This window comes from Fringilla coelebs, assembly GCF_963513975.1.
Source record: "Fringilla coelebs genome assembly, chromosome: 7".
In the NCBI taxonomy this organism is placed as follows: domain Eukaryota; kingdom Metazoa; phylum Chordata; class Aves; order Passeriformes; family Fringillidae; genus Fringilla; species Fringilla coelebs.
Genome location: NC_140035.1, coordinates 22,957,547 through 22,972,364, shown reverse-complemented (window position 1 = coordinate 22,972,364; position 14,818 = coordinate 22,957,547). Strand labels below are relative to the sequence as shown.

General features: G+C 35.3%; 1 protein-coding gene across 3 annotated transcripts in view; it reads left to right on the top strand.

Annotated features, from left to right (window-relative positions):
* The window catches only part of CCDC141 (coiled-coil domain containing 141), a 55,005-nt gene that overhangs the window by 5,832 nt on the left and 34,355 nt on the right, over positions 1–14,818 (top strand). For all 3 annotated transcript variants that reach the window (XM_084209668.1, XM_084209667.1, XM_084209669.1), the window contains exons 3-7: positions 1,229–1,351; positions 7,619–7,810; positions 8,879–8,987; positions 9,953–10,206; positions 12,403–12,522. In XM_084209668.1, the coding sequence (XP_084065794.1) occupies positions 1,229–1,351; positions 7,619–7,810; positions 8,879–8,987; positions 9,953–10,206; positions 12,403–12,522 (798 nt within the window). The remainder of the gene's footprint in view (positions 1–1,228; positions 1,352–7,618; positions 7,811–8,878; positions 8,988–9,952; positions 10,207–12,402; positions 12,523–14,818) is intronic.

Genomic DNA, 14,818 nt, shown 5'->3' with positions numbered 1-14,818 from the left:
TTTTCCAATAGGATCAATAGTTTGGTTAAAATATGTAGGGTCTGGGAAGGAATTCCTCTTACTCTGTTTAAAAACAGTTAAATTAAGAGAGGCATAATAATGTGTTTAAAGCATGATGATTGCAGTTAAGCCTCCTTGAGTTACTTTAACCTGTACTCAGCAATAATTTTACACAATAAGTGGCTCTATAAACACCACAGATGAGGTATTTTCTGGGGAAAAAAACAGTCTAAACTTAATGAGTAGTTATTTTTGTGAGCTGTGAATCCACAGTCGCACGTGTTTCAGGAAGCCCTTGTGTGCATGCAGTTGTGCTTAAAAGCACCAAAGGTCTCTTTTGTGAGCTGGAATCCACACCTTCACACCTGGCACTGGGAGTAAATCTGGATGCTAGTAATGAATCCCAGCTGGAATTTATTGGCAGTTTGATTTTTCATTCTCCAGGCAGCCTGGAAAACGCGCTAGCCTCAGCCATTAGAGTCTATTTGTGATACAGAATAAGGTGATAATGAGTTGAGTTGTCATCTAATTCAGGTGATTATTCAGGATGTCTTACTTCAGTGTGGGAAGGTTTTTTTGAGGTCAGTTTTCACCCTTTCTGTGAGGTGCTCTGCTGTTGCAGGGGAGTAATTTCATTGCCAGGAAATTACTTGCAAGTAATTCAATTCAAGTTGATGGCGAAGTCATTTATTTTCCCTCTCTGTGCTGTGACAGTGGCATCCCAGTGACATCACAGCTTCTGTCCTCATCGGCATCCTTTGGTGCCTGTCCCAAAGGCTGTTAAGTGTCCCTGCTGCTACTCCTGCAGTGTCTTGTTCCATATATTCACTAGAGAGGTACCTGGGACCTATGTGGTAGCAATAAGATCTGAGGCTATGGTTTTGGCATCGCCTGTAATACAATTTTTACTTCTGCCTGTCCCACTCACCCACCAAATTCACTTAGCTATCTGTGTCATCTTCAGCTGAAGGGGGAGATGAGTCAGAGAAAAATTTTGGCTCATTGTGATAATTGTACACTTCATGGACAAAATCAATATTGGTGCGCCTACTGGATAACGCTGCTCTGGGATGTTGTTACCTGTTTCAAATGAAGTTTGTACTGTATTTTCTGTGACTTCCTTCTGGGTATGGTCCCTGTGCTCCTACGACCATGGAGAACCTGTGGGAGTGAATAAATGAAGGAAACCTTGTGTATTCTGCAGGCTGTAATTGTTTGCTTATTACAGTGTGGGAAATGGGTGAACCTTCAGCTGGCTGAATCAACACCAAATATATTAGAAATTGGCAGCAATCAAGATGAGACTAAAAAACTACTTCAAGATCATGAATTCCTCCTATCCAAGCTGAAGGTAAGATGTGATAAGACCACAAAAAAGTTCCTCAAGCCGTTACAGTTCAGGTACAACAGCTGATGTAGCTGCCTCCTATTGTGGTATGGGGGTTAGGTTAAACTCCACATTGGAAAAAATATGTTCAGCCTTTGTCAGTGTAGCAGATTTTTCTCCTAATTTTCAAAAATAAACATTAAAGAGCAGAAAAAGGAACCAGAGTAATTCCCATCTTTGAAAGAAACTCCCATTTTTGTAAGAAAAAGAAAGTTTCAAATAACATTTTACTATCAAGTCAAATCAGATCGGAAAATTTATTATGCATAAACTGTTAAAGAATGCTTTGGGAACAAATACTCATTATTTCATGGTTTATGCCTTGGTCCTTGCAAAATTCAGCATTGATTAATGAATATTCTATAGAAGAATTAAGTTCAAAATGACTACTTTATCCTCAATAATGTGAGCTGTGATAATAAAGACTGCAATGTTGTTATAATTCTTCCTGGCTGTGCATTTTTCAGCCATGACCATTTGTGACTTACAGTAAGTGGTTAACACTTGCCAGTAATTACATAGTCTTAAGTCACTAAACCCACTCTTTAAAAGTTTTTCCAAACTTTTTTTTCCAAAACCAACAGTCTGAAGTCTGAATTTTTTTGATTTATTCTTAGTTTTTGAAATATTGTTCATAGTATTTCTTTTCACTTAGCATTTGATACCTTAGCTGTGCAAAGATGGGTAAGAAGCAGTTTGAATTGTTTCCCCATTTCTTTTTTATTGTTGTAAAAAAAAAAAAAAGGAAAATAAATCCTGACAGATACCCATACTTGATATGCATATGCTTAACTTTGCTGATTAGACTAACCCAATTCATAATTAAATTTTTGTGCAGGTCAGGCAAAAATTCTTGAATAAGTAGTGATTCCATCATGAAACTAGTCCTGCTTAAGGCAAGACTTAGATGATTCATACTAAATACATCTTTGGAATCAGTAGAGATGAACTATGGACTTTTATAAGATAATTTATGGAATAGTTGTCCATTCTGGCATGATCCCATGTTATTCTGTAAACTCATTCTAGATTTTGATCACCCCTTTGCTTTTTAACTTCATTATTTTCATCCTAGTATATTTATTGCAAGTTATAATCAAAATATTCTTCTGTCAGCTTAATATGTTGAAGATTCACAGGTGTAAGTAAGGACAAAATCTGGCACAGTGATCAGTTTACATACAGTACTTCTGATGCTAGAGGAAAAGGAATGTAATCCAGCTCAGTATTTCAGGGAATTGGTTTTGGCTTAGCAATGCTAACAGGGTTGAAACAGCCCATACAAGCAGTTTGACATTTAGTAAGGCAGATGGTACTTTAAACAGCAATTGGAATGGATTTGTTGAAAGAGAGAACAGTAATTTTTAGAACAATTTTGAGTTTCTTCTAATGTTCAGAATTATAGTGATAAAAATTGGTGTGTGGTCTTCAGGGCCATAGGGAAAAAGATATCAAAAATACTTTGCTTTGATAGAATGTACTCTAGCTTATTCATAACTGATTTCCATTTGCTCCATGAAATTTAGGAATTGGGAACACCCCACTACTTAAAAAAATCAGAACACAAGTTTTGAAAAGTTTATGGATTACGAAACGGATGTGTTATTATTAATAGAGTTGAAAGAATAAATGTTGAACAGGAAAGATTAAAACTGAGACTAAACAGAGAACATGTATACAATGTTTACATCCAGTTAAAATTTCCCTCAGTAGTCTCACCTAATAGGTTCTGATTCTGAGCTATTAAATTCTGCTTCTGTTTTGCTAAATCAGACCATATCAGCAGCACCAGTTTTTTTGAAACCATCACCTTCTGTGATTTCATGGAAGTCTCTTTCCCAACATCTGACTCATCCTTCTTTAGGTAACTTTCAGCAGCTTTATATGTTCTGGAAATATGTATGTGTACATTTGGATGTCTCATTCTTCACAATTTAAAAAGAAAAATGAGAAGAATCAAACCTATAAAACCTGAGACAAAATTTCCAGGAGGCAAAACTATATAGATTGCACTTGGCATAGACATTTCTCTGCCATTCTCCTGTTGTTTCCAAGAGAAGCTGTACTTGGAGAGGACATGATTTCTTAGTGTTTGGGTCTCTCAATATTAAAACTCACTGGATCTTCTGGAAAAAAAAGAAAAAAAAGTGTGTGTGTGTGCATAAAAATGTTAAAATTCCCAATAAGGCATTCTTGGTTTGCTTCCAAAGTTCTGGTTTTTATCATGACAGAGACTGTGGCAGAACAGCCACAAAAGTGAAGAGAATCTAGCCCATAAACTTAAATTTAAAACCATCATTGTTATTAATTTGGCTCATGAAACTGAGGATTGCTCCTAATTATTTTATTTACTTTAATTCACAGAGCATAAATTGCAAAATATTAATTTATATGCTAATAGCCAAGAGAAAAAAATTAGAAAATTACATTCTTCAAAAAGCACTAATATAATACACTCATTTTTTGCATTTGATATCTTTTAAATAAGCCTTTCAGTTATTTCAAGCAAAAATATTTTCAAAATGCTTATTTTTCAGTAATTTTGTTGTGGAAGAAATTACTTGTTAATATTTTCTGAATTATTGGCAATTAATTGTTGAGGTGCCCAACAGTACAATTAGCAGCAAAGTTCACCTGCATTTTTATCAAGCCAGAGCTGACTTTTGTAAGTTATTTTAAAAAAATTTTAAAAAGGAAAAGGTAAAATGTAATTAATATTTTTTTTCCATTGTTAGTTCATCTCACTCAATTTCAATATTTGTATGAACAAAATTCCCACCAAAATAGTATTTGTCTTGAGGTAGCTTTATGACTATTTTCAGGGCTTCAAGTTAACAAGTGTGTTGTATAATCTCAGCACTGCCTTTCAGCACTAACTAAAGGTTAATTTTAGCAGCATCTCAGTGCTAAGAGGATGGGAGGGTAGTTTACACCTCTGAAAATTCCAAGTTATGCAGTCAGTGTACAACAACTCAGGAAAGGCAAAAGATCACTTCTCCCTCTCATTCCTCGCTCTTTTAACAGCAGGAAAAGCACCCTATTAATGGGCTGTGAACAAATTAATACAAAAGGTACACTATCCAACACAACTTACAGAAAAGAGTTTTCTGTCTTTGCTGCAATATCAGAGGAAAATGTACCCTGAGAAGGAGTGGGGGGAGAGGTGTGGCTGCACAGCAGCTGCATCACCAGGCAGGGAGCATTCCTGCCTCAGGCCTGGGATTGCATCCACCCAGAATCCCTCCAGTCCATCTGAACCACAACATTGCTCCCTTTAAGCCACCAGTGCTCTTCTTTTGGTGTGGAACAATTAGACATATTAGAGGTATTTAATGGAAAGTGAAATTGGTCTGTGGTTTTCAGAGCAATGCTTTTTTGACATGGTTTTACTGACAGCAGCAGAAGCTGCATGTTTGCAGGAGCTCCTTTCTGACTGCATGCTGGGCATTCCTTGGATTGGCAAATCTCATTCCAGCTTCTCAGGGTCCAAAGAGAACTCTGCTCTTCCAGCTTTTTGTGTTCACAGGGAAAGAAGCGTGAGATTCCAGAAGTGTTTGAAATAATTTTAAGTCTTTGCTGGAAAGCTCTGCTAATTTCACTCAATTGATAAAAGCCTCATTATAATTCAGGTTTCTGTGAAATATCTTGTTTTCCATAAGCCATCTTTTTTTTTTTTTTTGGATGAAATACACATTTTTCCTCTTACTAAGTTTGCTTCTAGATCAAGAGACACAAGTTGGAAAAAAGAAAAGGAAATACTAATTGGATATTAGGGAATAAAAAGTTTGGCTATGAAAATTAATTCATTCTAGAACAGGTTGTGCAGAAAAGTTCTGGGATTTCCATTGTTAGGGATATTTAAGATTTCATAGGGTAAGTCTTTGGGTAACCAGAGCAAGGGGTTAGACAGATGACCTGAAGAGTAATGTCTAAATTATTCCTTTGCTCTGTGTTGATAAAAGGGATATATTTCAAAGATAAAAAGTAGAAAACCAGTAGAAAATCAGTCTACTTAATTTAAAAATAAACTATTGACATATGTAGTATATAGAAACTAACATAGTTGAGGATAATTTTTTTGAAAGTTCACAGTAACTGGTGGCTTTGACCACTTTCCAGTTGTGGAAAGCATCATTTTAAACTCAAGGCAATAAAACCTTCATATCACTCTGGTCATCTTAGGTATTTGAACCATTTCTGTAAAATGTTTCTCTCTTTTTTTTTAATTAGTTTGTCTTCTCAAAATGTAACTTTTTCTGTTGCTGAGGAAACAGACAACATGACAACCCTTGTGATACTGTATTAGGTTTTTTGTAGCATTACAGGAGCTATTATTTGAGGGCAATAAAATGCACACCCGTTTTAAATGAGTGAACCATATTCAATCCATGCTAAAGAAAAAATTAAGTCTGTGTTTAAAAACTTCCATTAATCAGTTCTAAACACTAAAACACTATTACACATGAGCAGCTTCATTGTTTGTTTTTTTTGTAACTTTATGCATGCTAGTTTTGCATTTCATTAAATGCAGCAGTTTGGTTTGCTTTAACCTTCTAATTTTCTTTGGCTGGATTTGAATTCATCTCATAGTAACTGAATTTTAAAAGGTGCAGGAAGCATGGCTGATAACCTTTGAAGAATATTCCAGTTTTCTCTGTGTCTTAGGGATTAGCTATTCCTCACAGCTAATCAATTACTAGAAAACAGAGCCTACTTGTCAGGGATAAATGGTAATTAACAACCTGTTCAGAAAAAAGGCTTCTAAAAGAAGAAAATCTGCTTCTGGGTCTTATACCATTTGTGTGGCATTCATCTTGCATAGTTAGGAAAGATTTAGCATTTGAAATGGCTTTTAAATATGTTGAACCTGATGTAATATTAGGATAAAAGCATACCTAGTTTTATTTCAAAATATAAAATAGTCAGCTCTTTGAAAACTAGTCTTTGCCAAGAAATTCCATGTGGAACTACCTCAGATGTCATCTGGCTTTCCACAGTGTGTTCAGAACAGCTGTGAAAGCAGTCTGATATTTTGGTAAAATTAACCTTGTAGTGACAAGCAGTTTGGGTGTAATGTTCTGAGAACATTTTACCCCTTTTTTTTAAATATCAGCATTGTCATGACTATAATGCTTCTCATTAACTGATGTTAAGATGTTGAGTTAGTAAAGAGACTATCAATATCTCATATACTCATTTAATTCCTGATATACTAGCTACAGAGCTGGTCTAGAATGTTAATAATATCCCATGTTGGGTGATTAATGAATTTCACTGCTTTTACTGAGTTGTTATGCACATAACAATTTTATGCCTCATCGAGAAAGAAACATCATACAGGCTTCTCTTAGAGTTGGTTATCAACTTTTTATCCAGTAGTATATGAATGGCCATTTGAATTGCCTGATAAAAATTTCTTTTCACATTACATATTCATGTGGTAGTGCCTCTAATAACAAAAAAAAGTGACACTTCATTAATTCATGCTCATGATAAAACCCAAGATGGGAGTTGGGAAGAACACAGAACAAATGTTAATCAATTTTTCTGACACACTAAAGATTTTTAACATAAGCTGGAAATGGGCCAGCAGTTATATTTCTTGTGGTGAGATTGATAGAAGGAATGAAACGCAGAAGAATTGTTTTTACAATAGAGCTTTATTATTTGGTGGTCAGCTTGAGCAATGCAGCAAGCTGAACTTGAAACATTACATAACTTGGGTGTGGGTTTTTTGCAGAATATGTGTTTATGTTCAAACCACTCTTATCTGGGTTGCATTGTAGTCATCAGAAACTTCTGAGTAAATTGCCTCACAAACTTCTAAAACTTAAAATGTCCAGCAATGTAATATGATGACATATGAAAGAGGATTCAAAATAGCTGCACTGCTACCACTTCCAGGAGGACAGACCTGTGTTTATGGAGATGTAAAAACACTGGAGTGTAAATATTAGAGATAACATGATAAATTCTTTTATATCCTGTTCACATGTGAATTTTAGAAAGCTACTGCCTCTTAAGTGCAGATGAAGTTCAGAAGCTTGCTATAAAACATGCAGAAATAGCTAAATTCCTATCACTAGGAACTGGAAATAAAGCAGGGGTAGGAGGTTTGTGGCTCCTGTACAGACCCATTGTAAAGATATCCTCACAGTGGTGTCAGCAGTGCTTTGGATTTTGTGTACAGATTTCTTATGTTTGTTTTGGTTTGGTATATTTCCTTTTCAGGCTTTGGAAGACAAGGTATGGGACCTGCTGCAGGAAGCAGACATGGTTGCAGAGGAGAACAAAGAAAAGAGTCAGGTTTATGATGCCATGGCAGAGACCCTTGGGAATGCATGGGATGCCCTCATCATTATGTTAGAGAAGAGACAGGCACTTCTGGAACTTACTTCAGTGTTCTTTGAAAATGCTCTGGAGGTTTGTATCTCAATCAAATAACTGTTCATTTCAAGCACCCTCATCTTACAGGTACTCTGACCACTGTAATTTTAATGTGTTTTATATTCTTCATTGTATTCCTAAAGGTTGAGGCAAACAAGAAAAGTAAATTCTTGGGATCCTTCCTTAGGATCCTTTCTTTTCCACCTTTCAGGTAGTACAGGATGAAGCTGAACTAAATGCCATGTAGACTTTAAGAAATATTTTAGCCACAATGTCTCTCAAATTTGTACTTGACAGAAAATGCCAGTAAAAAGTGGAACTGGACCAAACTCTAAAATATGTATTTTAGTGGCTGTGGACATTCTGCAGAATAGCTTTCATTCCTTATGATTAAAATTATTTGGCATTGAAAGAACTTGTTCTCAGGTGCCTTCACTCATGCACACTGAGGATTGGCCACCGAAAGTTTTACACCAAAATATCCATAAGGTATTGTAATTACATAAAGCAAACTTGAGTCTAGCTTGACAGGGCTTTACCTGAGACTTTGGTGTACAGATGGACTCCAAAAAAAGAAAAACTGTGTGATCCCTGTTTACCCATTTCTCTTACCCTAAGTTGCTGATACACACAGGGAGCCAAAGAGAGGGATTCCATACCCCGCAGGTTTTTGTCCACTCTGTGTAGCCTCATGATCAATGTCCCCACATCCTGGAACTTGAAGAGTTCAATAATTTTCCCTAACAGTTTTGTTTCTGTAGTATGCCAGTGCCACCTATAAGTTGACGGCCCTAAGAAGTTCAAGATGTGTATTATACAAAGAAATTAGATTTGGTATAAGGCTTTGTAGGAAAGATGATTAACAAAGTGGCAAACTGTAATTACAGATTGTGTCAACTAAAATCCTTCAATCAATCAGTACCTGAAAGAAAAAAACAACTCAAGGTGCATGGAGGCCATAAAGCATCTGTATCTGGCAGTCACTAAAAATGCCAAGAATTTACAAATTGTCTTGAACTTTCCCAATAACACAGAGATTATGATGTAGCTATGCAAAACAAAATTACTGTGTGCTTCTCCCTATCCTTTGTTTCCTTAATGCAGTTTGCTGTTAAAATTGACCAAGTTGAAGATTTCCTGAAAAATGCTCAAGAGTTCGACAATATTGACTCTTTGAGAGAACTTCTTCTGCAACAAGAGCATCATACAAAAGGTACGAACAGAATTCCACTCCTGACAGCATGTGGTTGTGTGCTGACTTCCTGAGGGAGTAATTTTACTCTTTCTGTGCATATTAAAAAAAACCAAAAAACAAATATGCAAATATTCTGTTTGGAAAAATATAATGGTGAGATAGATTTTTAGCAGACTTGCTGAAAGATGTGAAGCTCCTGGTTTCAAGCTAGCCCTTGCATCTCACCTTCACCATCTTTCCTGCACATACCTTTGCCCATAAAGTTTCTTTCACATGAGTTCTTTTTCTTTATTCAAGCTTTCATGTAAAGCACCTTCTAGTATATTGTGCCTCATTCGAATCAAAAAGAGAAAAAAGTTTTGGAGCTAATCGCATTGTGTGGCTACTTCAGACACCTTTGCAATTTCATAGGGTTCTGAATTTTTAATAAATCTTAAGACTCTGTCTTTGTAATTTTAATCAAAATTTTAAATTAAACTTGGCAGAATATCAATCATACTTTATTTTTCACTAGTGGAGCACTAGCTAAAACAGTTTTAGCTACCTTGAACAACAGGTATTCCTGGGAGGCTGAATAGAGAATCAAACTTGGATAACACTAATATGGATTTTGGGTCTTCCAAATAGATCTTCCTGGGAGCAAAGTGCTCACTCCATACCAATTTTAACTTGAAGTGTCTGGTAGCAATTTACTGCTGAAAAGACAGTCTATAACTGTAAGGATCAGATGAAATTATTTGCCAGACAAAGTCTTTGCTTTGATGGCAATAAGCCTTCCCTCAGATGGAGGAAAGTGGCTGCAATTTATTGACTTCTTATTCTACCCTAAAATCAAACAAAAAATTTTGAAAGCTGATATTGAAATACATTGTGCTCATGTATGAAAATAGATACTCTTAAAGATACTTTAGTAATATTTGAAATATGGTGCTAGAATCACAAGGCACTCCTGGTTTTCTCCTGATGAAATTCTGTTCTTACAGAACTTCTGGAGAAGTCATTTGCTCTTTTAAACAAAAGCCACGACCTAACTCAATTCATAGAAGAATTCAAATGTGAGGGGCCAAATGCAAATCCAGAGCTGATTCAAGGAGCCCACAGCAGCTGCTTGAAGATTGACAACCTCCTGGAGATGCTGCAGGACAGGAGGCGGCAGCTGGACAAATTCCTCCGACACCAGCGCCAAGGGCTGGAGCAGGTTCTGCAAATTTGTTTGTGGCACCAGCAGGAGACCCAGGTAACACATTCAATATCAAGGGAAATCACAGTGGAGAAAACAACCTAGCAACTGGTTTACAGTACTAGCAGAAAAGGAGCTTAAATATATTTATTAGGCCTATATTTCTGGGCTACTTCTGTTTGAGGAAATGCTAAATTTTGAATGTTTGACTGGTGTCAGTGGGAGTTAAGGGGATGCAGAGAAAGCAGAGTACTGGAGACATGCTCTGCTGTATTGAATCTCAGAGTAGCTTTTTGCTCTTTGTGTTGCTCCTGTTATGCTAGGCACAACTGTGTAGTCTAGAAGGATGCACAATCTATATGTTGATTATCCCTTACTACCAGGTTATGAAACACTGAAAATACAACATCTCCCTTTGATCTCTAACTGGAATGTGATGATCTGATAGTCATGAATGTAACATATTTCTTTTTTCAGAATTTTCAATGTGTGAAAGCATATTTTTTTTACATGGATTCCTTTATGGAAGTGTCAGCAGCATATTTTCTGATATCTCTTTCATTAATGAAAATCAAAGGCAGATTGGCCTATTTTATGCATAATTACTTATCTTTGGAAGAAGAAAGTAATTAATCTAGTCAATAATTATTGTAAACAAAAGATAAAATCTGATTCTTGAAAAACAGGAGTGATTTTAGATTTCAACCAACCAAGGAAAACCACTGTTTTTTTCAAACATCTGTATTAACCTTGTCTCCTTTCCCATGCCTTCAGCAAAATCACTGAAAGTGAAATCCTGTGGGTTTCTTGCTTATAAAGCAAGTTGAGAATTCTCAGCCATTCCTTCAGAGCTAAGTTAGCACAGTGAAATCACTCAGAGGTATCAGCAGTAGTGGAAGCCAACTGATTAAACTCACTGTAATGGAAAGGAATATTGCCAAGTGCTAAAGGGGTAAACACTTTGCTATAACAGGGTTAAAAAATTATTTCTTCCTCTGCCTAACACTGCAGAATTACTGGTTTGTTTTGCTAAACAGATACATGATAAACCCTCCCAGCCCTAATTAGTAAATAAATTTTTATTTCCCTTTTAGCACAGTTTTTATTGTCCACTCCATTTATTTGTTTTTTGATGAACCCATAAAAAATATTCTGTGAAAATGTGCTTCCAGGAAAAATGTTTCAGTCAGTAAGCACACATCTGGAGGATATACTCAAGAAATGAAGGCTTAGTATTAAAATAATTTCCTTACTTCCCTAGCTCTTTTGGACTCATAATGTGAACATTTTTTTATGTGTAACTGAAAATACTTCCAACGTATTTTAAAGATTTTTTCATTTTTTATAATTGCTTAAATTTATGAAAAATAGCATGATTCGACAGAAGCAGATACAACACCAGCAACAAAAAATCTCTAGTGGGCTGTTAAAATCTGTAGTACCTAGAGTACAGAAATTCTTAGTATGCTGACTATGATCTAAGTATAGTGGTGATTTTCCAGACTGGAAATATTGGAGGAAGCCTTCCTGATACCAATAACTAATTCTGGATACTATTTTAAAATGTAGAGCTTCACTCAGGAATTCTGGCCATGTGTTGTTTACAAAGAAAGTGAGAGGTGCCCACAATGAATCAAGCAGATATAAATGCAAGTAATTCTTTGGAATTTAGAAGATTTAATTGTATACTGCATATGTTTGCTGCACATACTTGCTGAAGAGGTTTGTAAGATGTAATAAATTTGTAAATCTACATAAGATTATTCTATGCAATAGTGTCCCATTATCTTTACTGGGTTTTTCAAGCCAGGGATGGAGAGTTTCTACTAGGTCAGAAGGACTCAGATTTGTAGTATTCTACTGTATGCAAGTATTTAAGTTACTCTATGTCAAGGCAAGATGTAAAATATGTTTACGGTATCAAAAGCCATGCATTTCTTCTATGCATGGCTATAACCTGATTCTTCTTTTACTGTGTTAATTTACAATCTGGTCATGCCCGATGAATACATTTTTGTGTGTTTTGTCGCATATATCCACTATGTGCTTGCTTTGGTATTCGTCCTTTCCTTCTGCATTTGTTATGACACAAATGTAAATGTTTAAACAGAAGCATGAATGTAAGGAATGAATAAATGAAAGGAATGAAAATGTGAGCTGTTTTTTTAAAATTAAACTGCCTTGTACATTTTTTTTTAAATGGACAATAACTTCTCAACCTTCTCACTGAGGTTTTTTTTATTATCTAATTAGGTAACCTCTTGGTATAAGAAAAACATCAGAGATTACTTTCAGAAGCAAAATTTAGGCTCATCACTATTAGAAAATGAAGAGTTACTTCAGGAACTTGAAGAAATGGAAGTCAAAGTGAAAGTAAGAAATACCATAATTTGTTGGTGAAGCAACTTTAAAAATGAGTAGCAAAACATGAACTTGGGCATGGAACAATCGTGTATAGGAGTAGACGTTTTCTGATGTACATGGGATATATATTGCGATATGTCTGAATTATTTTAGCAATTTTACTTCTTTTAATGCAAGGCCTCCATGTTTCTCAGATTTTTTTTTTCATTTAAAACTTTAAAAACTACCCATAAGTTATAAAAAGAATAACCCTTGATGTTGTTTAGTTGGTTTTTCAATTTAGTGATCAAGTTCTACACTGGTAATTTACATGTAAAGTCCTGTGGTGAAAAATAAAGAAAAGGAATTTTATTAGAATTTTAGCAAATTTTAATGTTTATAAAGGACAAAACCCCAGCCATTTCTACTGTAATTAATTGTCAGTGAACTGAATACATGATTGAAAGAGGTATTTGTCCATTTATTTCTTGTGATTAAAAGTAAATGAAAATGCTGCTTTCATAGTTTTCAGTTTTCCAGAGAATAAATCTGTTACTGCCACTCATAAAAACAAGATGAGATTAAAGAAAATGTTGCTGTAAGAAGAAAGAATCTTAGTATGAAATAAATTGCCAAGATTTGAGAGAAGAGGCACATTTAGGAGCTCGAGGTCCAATAAGGGTGTGCTGGCACTGGTCACCCCCTTGCTGCTCCATTTCTATGCAGTTTGGAGGTGCTTGACATGGTAAAGAAGAACTGCTAGCACCACTTTGTGGCCAAATAATTTTAAACATATCTCAGCAATTTTCTGGGGGGGGGGGGTGACAGACTTTGGATTATTTTTGCTCTTTCTGCTGGCTGATTTTATCAGCTCGCTGTTAAATACACTGTTCCAGCCATTCACTGAACTTCCCAAAAGACACATCCTATGGTAATGGTCGGAGCAGTTCACAGCTCCTTGTGGCTTTTGTTAGTGCCCACTACTTCTGTTGTAATTTGATTATGATAATATAATAGGATTATGTTGGTAGTTATGCTGCAATGTAGTTCCTGAAGGTGAAAGCCTTTTGAATATTCACAAGGACTGAATTATCAATGTGCTGATGTATGCAGTGAACCAATGACAGGCAGATTTGGGGCTCAGAAAAAGTTCAGTTGTGGACACATTTGAATATGAGAGAAAATGGTAATTTATCACACATTCTGAAAAAAATGCATGCTTTTATGTTTAAATGACTTAGGTTTTAAATGCTGCTTTATCTAATATATGGATCATGATCTGAGGTCAAATAAATGTGCTTCAAAGTTTTCTAAGCTTAAGCCTAGAACATTACAGTGAAAAAATTTCTATACAGCTTCGCAGGTTTTGATTCAAAGTCTAAAAGTTTTATTGCATGGACAAGAAAAGTCAATTTATCCCAAAATAATTGTTTAATAACAAGATGCATTTTTAGATATTTCTGCATTTTTCCCCCAGACTTGTGCTGAATATTTTAGAAGGCAGAAAATCTTCAAGAATTTTAATTAGAGCTACAATATTTTTAATTCATCAGTTTTAAAATTCTTTAAAAATACCTGTTTAATCAAATAACCTAGAAATGACTAATTTTCCTTGCTAAATGGAATAGTGAAAGCAAGTTTTTAAGACTTACTAGTGTGAGGAAAAGAATAGTGACAAGAGCTAAGGAGGAACATTCAACATGTCTTTAATGTGTCAGAGCAATTCACAACCATCTCCTGGTAAATTGAAAAGTCAGTGTAAGAGTAGGATGTGTGTTCCTTTCAAGGAAAATGAGTAAGAAATATGTTAGTGCTGACTGGCAGACTGCTATGAATTTAGCATGTTGAGGTCTGAAGAACAGAAGAAGCTAACTAACATATTTCCACTGATTTTTTATGTCCTGTTGATGGAAAGCCTAGGCTTTTTATGTGCAGAAACATTTCCTTATAAATAGAAAGCTGAAAATGAAGTTGTCGCTAGCTGTTTCATAGAAAATTTAACCAAGTTTGAGGAATGTTTCAACAGGATAGCAAATGAGTCTAACCAAATTTAATACCCTCAGGGAATGTGCAAGGTTGTAATGTTTGTGGAATGTTCTAAAATATAAATTGCTATAATAAATTGGAGTTTTGAGCTTGTGTGAAAGCTTAGAGAAGAACCTTGCCTCAAATATAAACAAGGCAGAGTTTAATATCTGCTTTTAGATCACCTAAGAGTTGCTGTTGGGCATCTTGTACCAAACAAATTTATGAATTTTGTTACAATGAAATACACTTACATGGAATAATTTCCCTATAAGTTGATTCATTTTCTTATAATTATAAT